At 40.3% G+C, this 14,431-nt stretch overlaps 1 protein-coding gene across 7 annotated transcripts in view; it reads left to right on the top strand.

Annotated features, from left to right (window-relative positions):
* The window catches only part of HMCN1 (hemicentin 1), a 252,628-nt gene that overhangs the window by 161,907 nt on the left and 76,290 nt on the right, over nucleotides 1-14,431 (top strand). For all 7 annotated transcript variants that reach the window (XM_068953529.1, XM_068953530.1, XM_068953525.1 and 4 more), the window contains 9 exons: nucleotides 280-449; nucleotides 676-830; nucleotides 1,626-1,749; nucleotides 3,068-3,169; nucleotides 5,021-5,197; nucleotides 7,949-8,100; nucleotides 8,941-9,064; nucleotides 12,807-12,982; nucleotides 13,278-13,374. In XM_068953529.1, the coding sequence (XP_068809630.1) occupies nucleotides 280-449; nucleotides 676-830; nucleotides 1,626-1,749; nucleotides 3,068-3,169; nucleotides 5,021-5,197; nucleotides 7,949-8,100; nucleotides 8,941-9,064; nucleotides 12,807-12,982; nucleotides 13,278-13,374 (1,277 nt within the window). The remainder of the gene's footprint in view (nucleotides 1-279; nucleotides 450-675; nucleotides 831-1,625; nucleotides 1,750-3,067; nucleotides 3,170-5,020; nucleotides 5,198-7,948; nucleotides 8,101-8,940; nucleotides 9,065-12,806; nucleotides 12,983-13,277; nucleotides 13,375-14,431) is intronic.

Here is a 14,431-nt window from a genome sequence, read left to right as displayed (position 1 = left end):
GCCTCCTTTGGGGGCATCTGTTCCCACTACTGCCTCCCAGTGGTCTGTCACCTTTCTCACTTTTTCTTTAGTGCCTCTTCGCTGTACTGCTTTTCCCAGAGAAGTGAGTTCAGTCTGTGGCACTCAGAAAGGCAGAATACCAGCTTACATCTCCAGACCTTCCAAGAAATGCAAATGTAGTTACTGAGACATACTGTTAAACAGAGGTGTGCATGTTTTAGAACTGTCTTTGATCTCGTGGTGGTGGAAGTCTGAGATTGTGCTTTTTTTTTTTGGTAGGTGGTGGAAGGATGGCCAGTCAGTTGAAGAGGGAGCTGGACAAAAGATCTTGTTAAACGGGCACAGACTTCTCATCTCTCGAGCTCAGGTGTCAGACACTGGCCGCTATAAATGTGTGGCTGCAAATAAGGCAGGAGAACATGAAAGGGAATTTGATGTTACTGTGCATGGTAAGTGACTCAAGGGAGGAAAAGAGCAGCATACTGCCTTTATTTTAAACTGCTAGCAAGGCTGCTCAAATTTTCTGAAAATGTTTATTCTTATTAGTGGGCTGAAAGATTGGAGATGAGAGTAGATTAGATTTCTTCTTGTCTGTGGTATATTGCTATTATATATTTAAATATGTATCTTCAAACAATAACGATATTTTATTTTTGTTTGTGGTCCTTCTTGCAGTTCCTCCAACCATCAAAACAACTGGGCCCTCGGAGAGAGCTGTTGTGATATACAAGCCTGTGACCCTGCAATGCATAGCCAATGGCATTCCCAGCCCTTCCATAACTTGGTTAAAAGATGGTCAACCAGTAAACACAGCCAGAAGAAATATAAGAGTAAGAACAACTCTTTTATAAGGTTCAAAACATGAAAAATGGTTACAATAAGTTACATACATTAGTATTTTTTTTTTTTCTTTGATTCCCTTGTACTGTGATATAAAGATGCTAAAGATCCATCCTGGAGGGCGATGGGCTTTTTATCTGAGTAAGACGGTATCCAGGATTGAATATCAGTGTTTAGTAGACTGAATCCCATTAGACATCTCCATGCCAGAAAAGTCCATGACTGTAAATTCAGCATCTGCTCCTTTCAGTTGTGCCTTAATCTACAAGGTATTGTCATCTGCCAGTTACAAGATGGCTCTACCCACTTGTCACTGTGAGGCGGGATTAGATAGATATGTTTTTCTGTAAGCACTGCCATTGTAGCACATATCTATATGTTTCCTTCTCACTGTGAGGTTCTGGCTTTCAAGGAACAGCCCTTCCCAGTGCCTGCATGCTGCAAGGAGAAGGGTGCTTGTAATGGCTTTGGTTTACTTGAAGCTGGAGCAGTTTTTGATGTCTTGCTAGTGGCAGCGCTCTCTGCCTGCAGCATCCTTTTTGCCTTGCTTGCCTGTCCCTCTGCCATCTAGGTCGCCTCACAGCTGTACAGCTAATAATCCTGATGTCCCAGGAACACTGAGGTCTCTGAACTACTGGGGCACCTCTTGCATGAATATTAGCCACAGGTTAGAAGAAAGATGAGACTGGCTGTACTCAGCATAAAGGTCTGCCGTGCCATTGCCCTTAGCAATTCTGCGTGGGATCATTGTGTAAAGTGGTTCCCTGCTCTCTGTTTTGGTGCAGCTGGAGTCTTCAGGCCGTATTCTGCAAGTTGTCAAGGCCCTGCTCGAAGATGCTGGCCGATACACTTGTGTGGCAACAAATGCTGCAGGAGAAGCCCAACAGTACGTTCGGCTTCATGTGCATGGTAATGATATTTCTGCCTCTAGTTAGAAGCTAAACATGGCTGTTTTAAGGCAGCTTTTTTACATCTTTATTCCCTTTTTTTTTCTTTTGTCTTGGAAAAGCAGTGTTAATTTCTGGCCTTTTTGTTATTTCCTCACATCCTCCTCCTTTCTTTCATTGTCCCACTCCCTGAGTAAGAAGTGATTTGGCGTTCCTAGCGTGGTACCAAGGGCCACAAAAAGAAATGAGTCTTTCCAGTTCACTTTCTTATTCAGACATATACCAGGAAGCCAAACGCGTTTCCACTGAACCACCAAGACTCTCAGAACTGTGTTCTGTTTCTGAATCAAGACATGATGTACCCCATTGGTATTGCCAGTTTGATGCAAGTCTTGTGGGTAAAACAGCATTTCCCATGAGCTTGTTTTGGGGAAATTTTACAGGAATGCCTCTTCTGAGAAAGAAGCCTTCTCTCATCAGGGAATCTTTCAGACTATTTAAAGGGAATGTTATTTTCCTGCTAAAAAACAACACAAAAGGAATCAGGAAAACTTCAGGAGTTGTTATCTGCATGTGGATTTGGTAAATGCCCTCACCATGTTTTACCTGTATGTGCCTTAGAAGCGGTTGTGAAGCATTGTGCGTTCTTGGTATAACCCAGCCTTCAAATGATACAAAAGGTCTAGGAATGGATTGTGGCAAAGTGCTTATAATGATTGTATTGGTTTTTATCAGAGTCAGTAACTGGAAAATGTTAAGCTGAAATAAAGAGAAATTGCGCTATCTCCCTCCATGAGGCCTGGAAAGAGAAACCTCACTCCTCTTATACTGTTGATAACGGCATTGTAGTGTCAGAGTCCCACGCTCACAAGTTACTTCTTTGGCTCTTGATCTCCTTGTTCAGAGTGTTATAATCTGATATTTCTGTCATGTTGCAAATTTATAGAGATTAATAAGGTAAAGTATCTTGCTTTATAAAGGATCTTGCTGTACAGCATTAAGTTTAATATTGGCAGCTCAAATGAGATAAGCTTGCCATATTAGAAAAAAATGCTGTTCTGTGCTGTGAAACATTTTAACGTTCATTTTTAAGTGCCACTGTTCCTGGAAAAAAAATCCTATTTTTTATTCCTCTTAACACTCATGAGGCTATATAATTAGAAAACAGTCAACTTCCAAAGATGAACTTCTTGCGAATTTCCTCAGTCATCGAACAGTTAGTTCAAGCTTGTGCAATTGATTGCCCAAATTTTCTCAGAGGGCAGATTACTTTGTGACTGGATGTTCTGCTAACTGGGTGGCTGAAGTAGTTAAAACCTGATGCTTTTTTCTTTTCCCAGAACCACCCAGTCTGGAGGACGCAGGGAAAATGTTAAATGAAACAGTGGTGGTGAATAATCCAGTCCATCTTGAATGCAGAGCGTCTGGAAACCCTCTGCCAGGTATGTGCATGTGCCTTTGAGAACATGCAGCAAGTCTGATAACAAGTTTTCGCTGTTGTATGTCTTTTGAAAATAATGGATATTCTGAACCTGAGTTTAATTTACTAGTATTTAAACTAGCCAGAACCTAGTATATGGAATGGGAAATGTCAATATAGAGTAAGTAATGTGGAGTAAGTATTGGCAAATTCAGTAATACCTAGTATTTCTGTTCAAATGAATGAAAACACGAGAATAAGCTATTCCCTTAGACATAAAGCAATGCTTTGTCACTGGGCAACGATGCTGTTAGACCCCCTCTGTCGCCTTTTTAGGTGACATGCCCAGACGATGGCGGTCAAGTTTTTGTGGGTCCTCCTTATAGTCTACCCTTTGTGAAGTAGGCCCTATATATCTGTTTGTGTTTTATTTTCTTCACGTTTTGCCGAGTTACAACCTTTCTTTTTGGGGAGGGGGTTGTTTGTTTGTTTTGGGAGGCCTTTTTTTTTTTTTTTTTGGCAAGCTTCCCCTAGAAATAATGGGCATTTAGCCATGTAAAAGCCAAAGTAGTTTGGCTCCTGTTAAGACAGATAGATAGCTCTCAAATTGTTTCTGAGTTGAAAAACATCTAAAACAATCTGGATTTTAGTTACTCCATTGCTGGGATTCTGTCAGTGCTAGGACTTTTGAATTAGGTGTTTCTTTATGGCTATTTTTTTCTTTTCTTTTTTGAGATGTGCAGAGAAAAGATTTATTTCCTTCATTTGTCCCATATGTGTTTTGTCTCCTACCTTCTCCTAGCGGGATGTAAAAATATTATGTTAATATGACAGTGATTGTTTCTGCGTTACTTATTGTGCAGCAAATCATGGGAAAGACTGTATATCTAGTAGGCTGTACCTACTAGCTTGTATCTGGTATAAGATTTTATTCTTATGCTGTCGATAGTCCTATTTTCAGAAGAAAGATATTGCTAAAGTTCAGATGACCATCCCATTTCAACATCTCGACCCTTTAAGAATAGATTTTCTGCAAAGTGCTCTTTTCTAAAATCATTTGTACTTGTATAAAACAAAATTTGAAATTATGCAAGGTATATGTAAAATGTTGTTTAAAAAAAAAAAGGGCTTTTATATCCACTTTGCACTTGTTTTACTTAACCACTTTTTCCTCCAACTTGGCAATTGCTTTTGAACAAACAACTAAAATGACACAAATGAATATGTCACCTCTTCTATTTATGAGGTGATGCCGCACACTAATGTCAGGATATATAACATTAGCTGAGAAAAGCAACAGCAGCTGCAACATCTTGCTGAAAAATACAGAAGCTTGCTTGCAGTCTTGTTCATCAGTCAGGCCAGATTGCTCCTGGAACGGGTCACTCCGAAAGCCTGCGTCTCGTGGGAAACGATTCCACGTTGCAGTTCCCTCTGACTGAATGTTGAGCTGGTGCCAGTGAAGCTGATGGAGGGTGCCATCTTTTGGCTGAGATGCGAAGAAGCCCTCGATTTGTGTTGATTACTGAGTTCCTATGACATTTTCTTTTAGAGTAAAAACAGTTTTCCAGCTGTTATTTTTGGTTTTCAGTTTTGCGGCATTCCAGTTGAGTTCTGGTTAGGTTGCTTGCAATTTGATTCTGTAAACTTCCACAGGTCGTTTAGTTTAATGTAGCAATACTTTAGGATAAAAGGTGAAAAATTAATACATTATTGTGTACTTTGAAACAGTTGCTGAGCTTGGTAATAGGTGAATAAATCCCTACAATTTATTAAGTTGATAACATTCTTTTCATAGACTATCTCGTGTACGTGGAGGATAGTGTTAAGGCTGATATTCAATTATTTTTCCACCTCTTGCTCCATTATGCAGCTCTCACATGGTACAAAGACAATCGTCCGCTCACCAGTGCTGCAAGTGCCACTTTCCTGAACAGAGGGCAGATCCTGCAGATTGAGGGTGCTCAGATCTCGGACACTGGCATTTATAAGTGTGTGGCTGTCAACACAGCAGGCACGGCAGAGTTGTTTTATAGTCTTCAGGTTCATGGTAAGTATTATAAAACATATGAAAAAAACCTACACGCCTCAACTTTGCTCTTTTCAAGTTGTATTACATGTGCTTAGCAGACACACCATCCCCTGTCATACCACCACACTGACTGAAAGAGATGTGGCAGGGGTCAGAGGGAGGAAGTTCGCTCTTCTGTTACTAACCAGCATTGGAATACATGGTTGAGAACAGGAGAATGTGGCAAAGACAGTCAGTTCCTGGATGAGTGAGCAGAAGCACCAGATTTGTGACAAAGGTGTTCAGAGGCACCAGATTTGTGTGAAAGGTATTCATTTCATGTTGTCACTTCAGGAGCCTGGAACTGCTGCGTTTTGACGTGGATGTCTTTGAAGCATACAGCAGATAAAGAAAGGAGAAACCCAAATACTCTTTCATAATCCAAGAGTTTTAAAGAAAAATGTGCTTTGTCAAATGAGATGAAGTGGAAGTGTGGGTGTTTGCAGACATGAGACACCTGATCAAAAGCCACATTGCAGCCTTCCTGCTGATTTCCCTGGGTTTTGGACCAGCTCCTAATCCAAATTCTTAACTGGTTTTCAGTGGGAGTCTTCCATGGAAATCTGTAGCCCAAACTTGGCCCAGTGTCCCCAGCTGAGGTGCACGGACAATATGGTGTTAATTAACAAATAATGAGTTGGACAGGGTATTTCTTCATGATTAGTGGCCATCTCCGGAAAAGTTGATGGCTCAGGAAGTGGCCAAAGGCAATTGACCCCACCCAATCATTAATTCCCAGCGAATATTTATGGCCAAGGTCATTATTCTGGTTAAACTTAAGAATGAGAAAATAACTCCTGAGCATATGCGTGTCTCTTTATGGGTGACAGAATTTCAGAGGAAATGTACAGAGTTTTCTAGGGAGTTAATGCTCTCTGACTTAGTTACTGAGACCAGACATGTAAAATTTGTTGTCCCCCCGCTCCCCCAGCAGTTGCAGCCAGTTCTAATTGCATCAAGGGAAGCTGAAGCACCTACCCGTGTACCCACCTAATGCAGCTTGTATCGCACAGGGCTTAGAAGGGATTACTTTTTGGATTTACACAGGACAAAGTTGATCATCCTTTTTTTTGGTGTGTGTTTATAAGTTTGAGAAAACTTGTTTTTTTTCTGTTAATAATGGAGGCCGGAATAATCACAGAAAGGAAAATAGACCCTCAAGTGTTCCCGTGTTTTGGATATGAACCTGTTCAACTATGGGAAGTTACTCTGCGTTTACTGAAAACCTGCTCTAGATTTTTATGTGGCAGTCAGTGTCGCAAATGAACATTTCTCACGCTCCTTTGCTGGTTGTACTCGACAACTTCTGTTGTTAATAGTGTTGTGTATGCAGTATGGCAGAAATTATCAGACCATTTTTGCATTAATTGTTTAGAAAAAACAATGCCTGATACTCCAGACTTAACAGTAAATGGAGTTGCAGGTCAATTTAAAGGAAGCAAGTTGAGTTCCAGTTTAGTATATTCACATGATTTCATCGTACTAAGATTTTTTTGTACTACTTTCTCACCACTCTAGTTTTTTTCAGACATTTAAGAACAATGGATGCTATTGAAATGAAATGAGGAAAGCATCTGTATGTAAAGAAGATTATAAAAGAAGATTATAAACTCACGCTAGCTTTTTTTTCCTACCTTTTCTGCTATTACTGTAATTTAGTTAAGAATAGCTAGTCTGAGTTATAGGTTGCTAGAGATTGCTGACTTTATTAATACTTCTGATGTTCAGTAAATAATTTTTATACATTTTTCCTCATATAGGATAGGTTTGAGTACATCATACTGTTCTCTCCTTTGGTAGGAGTGATTCAAGCAATACATTTTGTGACTGATACTGAAAACAAAGCTGTATTATTAAGTTATAAATTGTAGGTTATAAAGCAAACAGGATTGTTTTGATTCTTCTGATAAGTGAAGCATCTCCCTTTTTAGCACTTTTGTATTAAAATGCAAATGTTGAATGTCTGTGGAAAGCAGCCTTTTGATTTTGAAGCCCTTGTTTCCACAAAGGTGTCTCACCGCTACGCCCACGCTTGTTGACTCATGAAAAAGCAAAATGAAGGGAGCGTAGAATGAGCAAAAGAAACATACTGAAAATTTTAGGCACGTTCCTATTTCTCTTTTGAGTGTAGCTTTACAACATTTGTTAGTCCATTTACCTGGAGTAAATGTTTTGAGATGTTCTGCTGAGAGAATTTTTATTATGAGACAGGCAGATAGCGTACCGGCTGATCTGCTGAACGTTCACGTACGCTCTGCAGGCCAACTTAGTACTCTGCGTGTGTATTTGCTTTATTCAGTTTACATGATAAATTTTTTTTTCCATGAAAACTCGCTGCTGTTAATGCCTTTCACAAGATCCAAATGGAATATTATAAAAGTTTGAGAGACTATTTTCAGGTTTTATGTTAGGGTTGCTGGGCTTTGCAGCTGCCCAGCGGGCTGTAGGCCCAGTCTTGCTTGCCTAGCTCACCGTGGGTTCACTGCGGTTACCTGCCTACCTATGTAAGTAAAGAGAGCACCGAGCAACCAAATGATGAGCTCGGTAGGGGTAACATTAGAAACGTTTCCAACAACGTACTACCTCGCAGGAAGTAAAAAAAAAATACGCAGAAGTAAGCGTCTCATTTAATTGCATTGTTATTAATATTCTTACATAGGCGTTTCATGTTTGACTGTGGCTTTTCCTTTTTTTTTTTTTTTTAAATCCCCCCCCCTCTCTCCCCCCCAGTCCCGCCGTCGATCTCTGGCAGCAGTGACATGGTAGCAGTGGTAGTTAATCATCTGGTGAGGCTGGAATGCGAAGCAAGAGGCATCCCTGCGCCTATTCTGACGTGGCTGAAAGACGGTAGCCCTGTTTCCAGCTTTAGTGATGGGCTCCAGGTACCGTGTTCAAATCCTGCTATCCGAATGCTTTCCTGTTTTGATAAAAGTGTTTAAAACTAGTGCGGTTTAGTGGAAAGGGAGTAAGTTAAAGGGGTTGGGATGAGATTACAAGACATTCTGCTGTAAGCTAGTGGTGCAAGTTTAGCTCCAGGAATTACTGTGTGAAGTGCGCTCACTGTGAATATTTTGAAATAAGTTGGTCTTTTCAACTGATTTCCTGTTGAGCAAGAGTTTGCCTCAGCAAATTTTTCGCTTATTTGCAAGAAGAGGAAGTTGGACCATGCTTCTATCCCGAAGACATCCATACAGTGTAAGATTGGGCAATGCCGGAGAGGCAGTGTCGAAAGGGTTGCACTGTAGTTACTTTCAGTGACGTAGATGAGGAGAACCTGTCAGTCTCATGGGTTTCCGTCATAGCAGACATGACTAACAAACAAAAAGCGTGTTTAAGACATTTAGAGGATTATTTGATGTGGTTTCATGGCGTTGACAACAGGTGTTACTTTAATTAAAAAAAAAAAAAAAGAAAAAAAAGGCGCTCCCTTTTTCCCAACATGTATGATTCCTTCATTAACATGGGAATATGTGAGGATATGCCACAACATATTTCTTACCTGCCTCAACCGCAGCATTTTTCAAGACAAGATGGGACATAAAATAGTAATTCAAAAAACCCCCCAAACGAGCCTGAGGTAAGGAGATAGACCTGAGTTAAAAGGAGAGGGTATGATTGTTTTTTGGAAGAACAAATATTTTGCTTTGAAATAAAACATAGTTCTCTCTGTTTCTGTTTTAAATTAAGGCACGTGTTCTGAATGTGTCACGCTTCTATTGCAGGTTCTCTCTGGGGGCCGCGTCCTGGCGTTGACTAGCGTTCAGATCAGTGACACAGGAAAATACACGTGTGTTGCCGTGAATGCCGCAGGCGAGAGTCAAAGAGATATTAATCTCAGAGTTTACGGTGAGATTTTCTGACAGATTTCTATATTTTTTAATGCCAAAACAGAATTTTAGTTAAATGCAAAATGGCCCAGATCTTGAGCAACTGGTGAAGAAAAATGTTTCCAAACCATAACAAAAGTCCAAATGATGAGTTGCATACGTATGTATGTATACATATGTACATATATGCACGCACGCATATATGTTTAAAAAGTATGTATGTATGTATTTCTCTGTCTATCCTTGAACAAATGTAGCCACAACAGTTCATTTACAAAAGGTTCATACATAAAAGCACATTTATAATGATAGGTATTGAGCTGCTGTGCACAGGGCAGTACTGAGCCTCCCCCCCCCCCCCCCCAATGGATTCCATCCCCACCAAGAAGCAGGAAAGAGATCTCTGTATGGTACTTTCATCACTTTTCCAAACGAGGTCAAGCAGTTAGTTCCAAAGTCTTTTTGAGTAAACTCAAATACAATTCGTCTTTTCCTCCTAATGTCTTGTAACTTCTATTAGATGCTTTTTCTTATTGCATTCTTAGAGGTCATTGGTGATGTCTAGGTATCAAAGAGCACGTGACACAGTGCCAGGAGGAACGTCAGGGGGTTTGTTGGTAGCAAATCTGCAGTTTCCGTGGACAACTGAGCGGTTTTTGTACACCAGTGAAATGAGAATAAATGATGACCTGCCATTTGTTTTAGAAATTTTATGGCACCAGATGTGGAGAAGGGGGGGTTTTGGAATTGAAAAATCTTTGTGGCTTTGCTTTTGCTTTCAGTAGATCAATGGGGACAAAGCTGTTTTCAGTCTGCCAGTCTCCAGCTTTGCAGCAACTCTAAGCAGAGCTCTGGAAAATCATGCAAGCAAAGTTAGGTGTTTGGATGGTTTCTAAGGCAAATAGGGACAGCTGGTGAGATTATTTGTTTTCAAGTTTGGCTTTCAGAATTGGCTTCCTTGTAAATGCATTGTGGTTAGGATACTCTCAGTGCAGATAACTTTTCATCTACAAGATGCAATTTAGAAAGCCAAGGACTCTGGTATAAAATACACTCAAGGTTAACATAGGTAGAATGTTTTATGTGTAGAGCAAGGGATATCAAGGTGCCTTTTAGAGTCTCAGGACAGGTGTGTATGTGTGTATAACTGTAGAAGTAGTATGGATCTCCTTTCTGTTACTTTTTTGTTTTCTGGAACCTCTGTCCCTTTTAGCTAGATCAAATTAAACAAGTTGGTTATAAGTTGTGTATGTTGAAAATTACTGTTGTACTAGAAGCTGGTGGGGCTGAACTCAGCTGCAGGGCCATCTTGAATGAGGCTATCACCAAAATCTAATGTCCCTCTTAGGGCTTACCTCATATGAGTAATCTAATTAAGAAGTCACAGGAGGAAAATGATTTGGAACGCTGCTGGAGCTGAGGGGGTTAGAAATGTGCAGTGCACTGAGCCAACCTAGAAGATGGAGCAAGCTAGGTAACATATAGTTACCATGAGCATGATTAGAAGAATTTTAAATCTTGTTCCTTCAAAAACAAACACTTCAGTGTCTGTCTTTCTGTGTTTCATAAACTCAGTTTCCTTTTGAACAGAGTTCAGTTCATTTGAGAGGAAAAGCAATTGGTGGAAAAATATTTGGAAATAAATTTGACTTCTGCAGTAATGGGTCAGCTTCCAGTTTTCAGTTCCACAGCAGTCATAAAGAACCTAGGCCTTTTGTGAATTCTACAAAGAAAGTAAGATAAACAGATTTTTTTTTTTTAAGTTACTGTATTTCTTATCCATAGAGACCAGACTTTTCCCTAAATTATTTCCAAACTGTGAAATCAGCTGCTCTGCTAAGTACTTCCTCTGCAAGAAAAACAAAGCTATATTGTTAGTGTTATTTTTCAGGACATCTTGAGAGCTGTACGGCTGGTTTACTGAGTACCACTTTGGGACTTCTTATAATCTCAAGTGGGTTAATTAATTCAATATCTTTTTGTTCAAAGTGAAGTCGAGTATTTCTCAGAGGCAGTCCAACTGCTTCCCTCCTCCTTACCCCCATGTTTTGTGCAATCAGACACGCAATTTCTGGAGTAATGGATTGCAAAGCTACAATGTGAAAGACATGTGTCAGTAAAGGTTCTTATATTTGGCTATGTTCAACTTTTTGTTGGGCAAACTGAATTATACGTGGCAAGCATAAAAATCCCACTGGATATGAGCAGCCAGACCAAGTAATTCTTGCTAGAAGAGTTTTGATTTTGTAAATCGGTAGTTGCAAACCTAATGTTGTATTACTGTTAAGAGTTTATAATAAATGTGCTTTTATTTTTTTTTAATGTCGAGAGAGGAAAGGGAACCTTTATGGGTTGCTTAAAGGATTTAAGAAAATATATGTCATTAAGGGCATGACCAGGAATCCTTTTCCGGATCCAACTGCTGCAGCCCAGTAAGACCACTATCAGCTCTCTGTAGTTTGCTGTAGTTACCTCTATGGGTGATGTCAACTAAGCCACCTAACTTCCTGCGGCGTGTATGAGAAACGCTTCCAAATTCTGTCCGACTGGCTCTGCCTTGGAAAAGGTAACTTCCAGGAGAGTCGGCAGTGAGCAGCAGTAATGCAGAGCAATAATGGCCTACGCGCTCCTGTTTTCCAAGTCCGTGTATGCCCGAGATGTAAATACTTAAAAAATTCTTGATAGGATAATGTTCTGGTGATGGCACAAAGCTGCCTAGAGAATCTCAGAAAATTTCAGCCGACCATGAGAGAGCATGCAGTTACCAAAGGACAGCCAGTGTGGTGGTGACTACCGATACAAAAGCGTGGGTGGTAAACAGCTTTTGGTCATTGATCTGCTTTTAATTTAACCTCATCTAGTCTTGAACCCCAGGGGAATACTGCTTACTTGCCATGTTCCAAGGTTTTGTTCTCAATCATTTTCCAGTTGCTTTGTTTTTCTGACTGTGAACAGACAGACAGTTTTTAGAATGAGAAAAGAGGGTACGTTTTCTTAATTCAAGAACAGCTAGTAGCCTTCAGTTTAACTCTCTGAAAGCATTTGTTTTCTACAGAGAAAACTTTCATTCCAAAAGCTGATTTTTCCACTCTAGAAATTTGGAAATGCGTGAAAATGAGGTTATCACTGACACTATTGTGCAGATGTAAATATAGTGCTCAGTCCCAACTATTGCAGTAATTAGCTAGCAGGTACCAAACAAAACAAATAGACAATCATGTAATAGTAGATTATGACTTAATTATTAAGTCATTAACTCATTGAGATGACTGGACCTGTGTAAGTATGCATACATGTGGCCATCTCTGGACAAAATTCTCTTCACAATATCAGTCACCTTGTCACTATCTGGAAGAGTTAAAAGATTTTTTCAGCTTCTGTGTCAGATGGTTGACCTGTGAACCTTTTCACTCAGCAGCTCGAAATTTTTGTTTTGTCTTTTTAGCTGGGATGCGCTTCCCTATTCTTTATTTGCTGTTGATTTTGTTTTCTAAATATATTTCAAGTATTTTTCCACGAGTCTTGGCTTATCTACACAATTTCTCTGTAGCTGGTGTTTCACTAGCATGCATGTCACGTGAAGGATATTCTGTAAGCAACAGACCGAGTCTGGTGCTTTCTGTGATATGAAGGAGACTTAAGTTGTATGTTGAGAAGGTGCTGTGCTCTTTTTGTTAAAGACGAATATTAACCCCGCAGTATGTCTTACTCTGGGGAGCCTGCGATGCCCAAGGATTCCTTGTTTTGATTTATCGCTCTAGTTCCACCAGACATAATGGGCGAGGAACAGAACGTCTCTGTGCTCCTCAGCCATGCAGTGGAGCTGCTCTGCCAGAGCAACGCTGTTCCGCCCCCCGTGTTGACGTGGCTCAAGGATGGACGACCCTTGCTGAAGAAACCAGGTCTTAGCATTGCTGAAGACGGCAGTGTACTGAAGGTAAGTGAGGTCATTAGGCTTCTGTGGTGATTGCTCTCTGGGGAGTAGATTCATCATGAAGGCTCTAGATATGCTTTAGAGACTGGATGGCGTTAGCCCTCCGGTGCAGAAGAGTAATGGATGAGGACTGAAGAAGGTCCAGACACGTTTAAGTACTGATTTTGCAGTAGCATTGTCTTGTTAATGTTTAAGGAGGTAGATGTAAAAATAAAAGTTGAAAACTGGGCAGTGTCTCCCCGTAACATTCATTTGTAAGTGTGAGAAGAAAAATCCAGAGTTTTCATTTCCTTCCTAGATTGAAGGAGCTCAGGTACAGGACACTGGCCGTTACACTTGCGAGGCGACAAATGTGGCTGGGAAAACCGAAAAGAACTATAATGTCAATGTTTGGGGTAAGACTTATCAAGATTATTCCGAGTATGGGAACAGAGCTCAAAGTGAAGTTATGATGTGAGACAGTCAAGCCCTCTGTATTTCATAAGCGTTTAATTTCTGAGGTTCGTGCCGAGAGACATTGCTTTATTTGCTGTAATTTAACAATCCCAAGAAAGCGTACGCGTTTTCCAAATGACTTCAGTTTGGTTCTGAATTAATGCCGGCAACTTTGTAGGCCTTTGTCAGGTTGAGTTTGCATGCACGATAACAGTTCAGAGCTGTAACTAATTGCTTTTATATCCATAACGCCTGTTTGTGCAGTCTAATACCGTTTAGAGTATAACCTCCAGCTTTTTTAATCGCTGAAGCGAGGAAATTCAGATAAATAAAAGCTAGGTAATGTAGCTTAAGTCTATAGTCATAGTAATATCTCCCTATGTACATATTGAATTAGACCTTTTTCTGCTATTGCAAATTAATTTATGGCTTTGAAGTCAGAGATGGATTCAACTGGAATCGACTAACAGGTTTTGTAATAATGAAACTACAGCTTTTAGTTCAGAATTGTGTCATTACTCATTTAGAAGAAACTCTTCCAGTGTTGAAATTGGGGGGGTGGATAGTGTAGTATCGTGTTAGACCATGTGACTTTCCCATGCTTAAGCATGCGCACCCATTTACTGAACATTTCATCTTCATCTCCCTAATTTCTCCTTCCCGTAGCCCCCCCACCCGGATTTGGAAGACTTGTTCTGTTGCAAAGAACTTTTGGTGCTGGAGGGATTTGGATTTGTTCTTTTGTGCCGTGAGACCAGTCGTACTTTGAGAGAAAGGATGATTCTTTGCTGGTTAATGGCTTTGGTGGAACCAGCTTAATAGAAACCAAAAGTTGCCTGTGAAATTCATCTGTGGATAACTGTTTAGAATTATAGTCTTTGTTTACACCCAGGCAGCAGAAGTCCTGCCTGCCGTGCTTTTAAATTTTAAATCTAGGAGACGTCCCCTTCTGAGGGATTGGTGAGATGCTGAGAGCTAGCTCTGGTTCCAGAAACTAGTAGGATACAGCCCATGTGT

The sequence above is a fragment of the Struthio camelus genome, chromosome 8, assembly GCF_040807025.1.
Source record: "Struthio camelus isolate bStrCam1 chromosome 8, bStrCam1.hap1, whole genome shotgun sequence".
Classification (NCBI taxonomy): Eukaryota; Metazoa; Chordata; class Aves; order Struthioniformes; family Struthionidae; genus Struthio; species Struthio camelus.
Note: the sequence above shows the minus strand (reverse complement) of the source record. Positions and strands in the feature narration are given on the sequence as shown.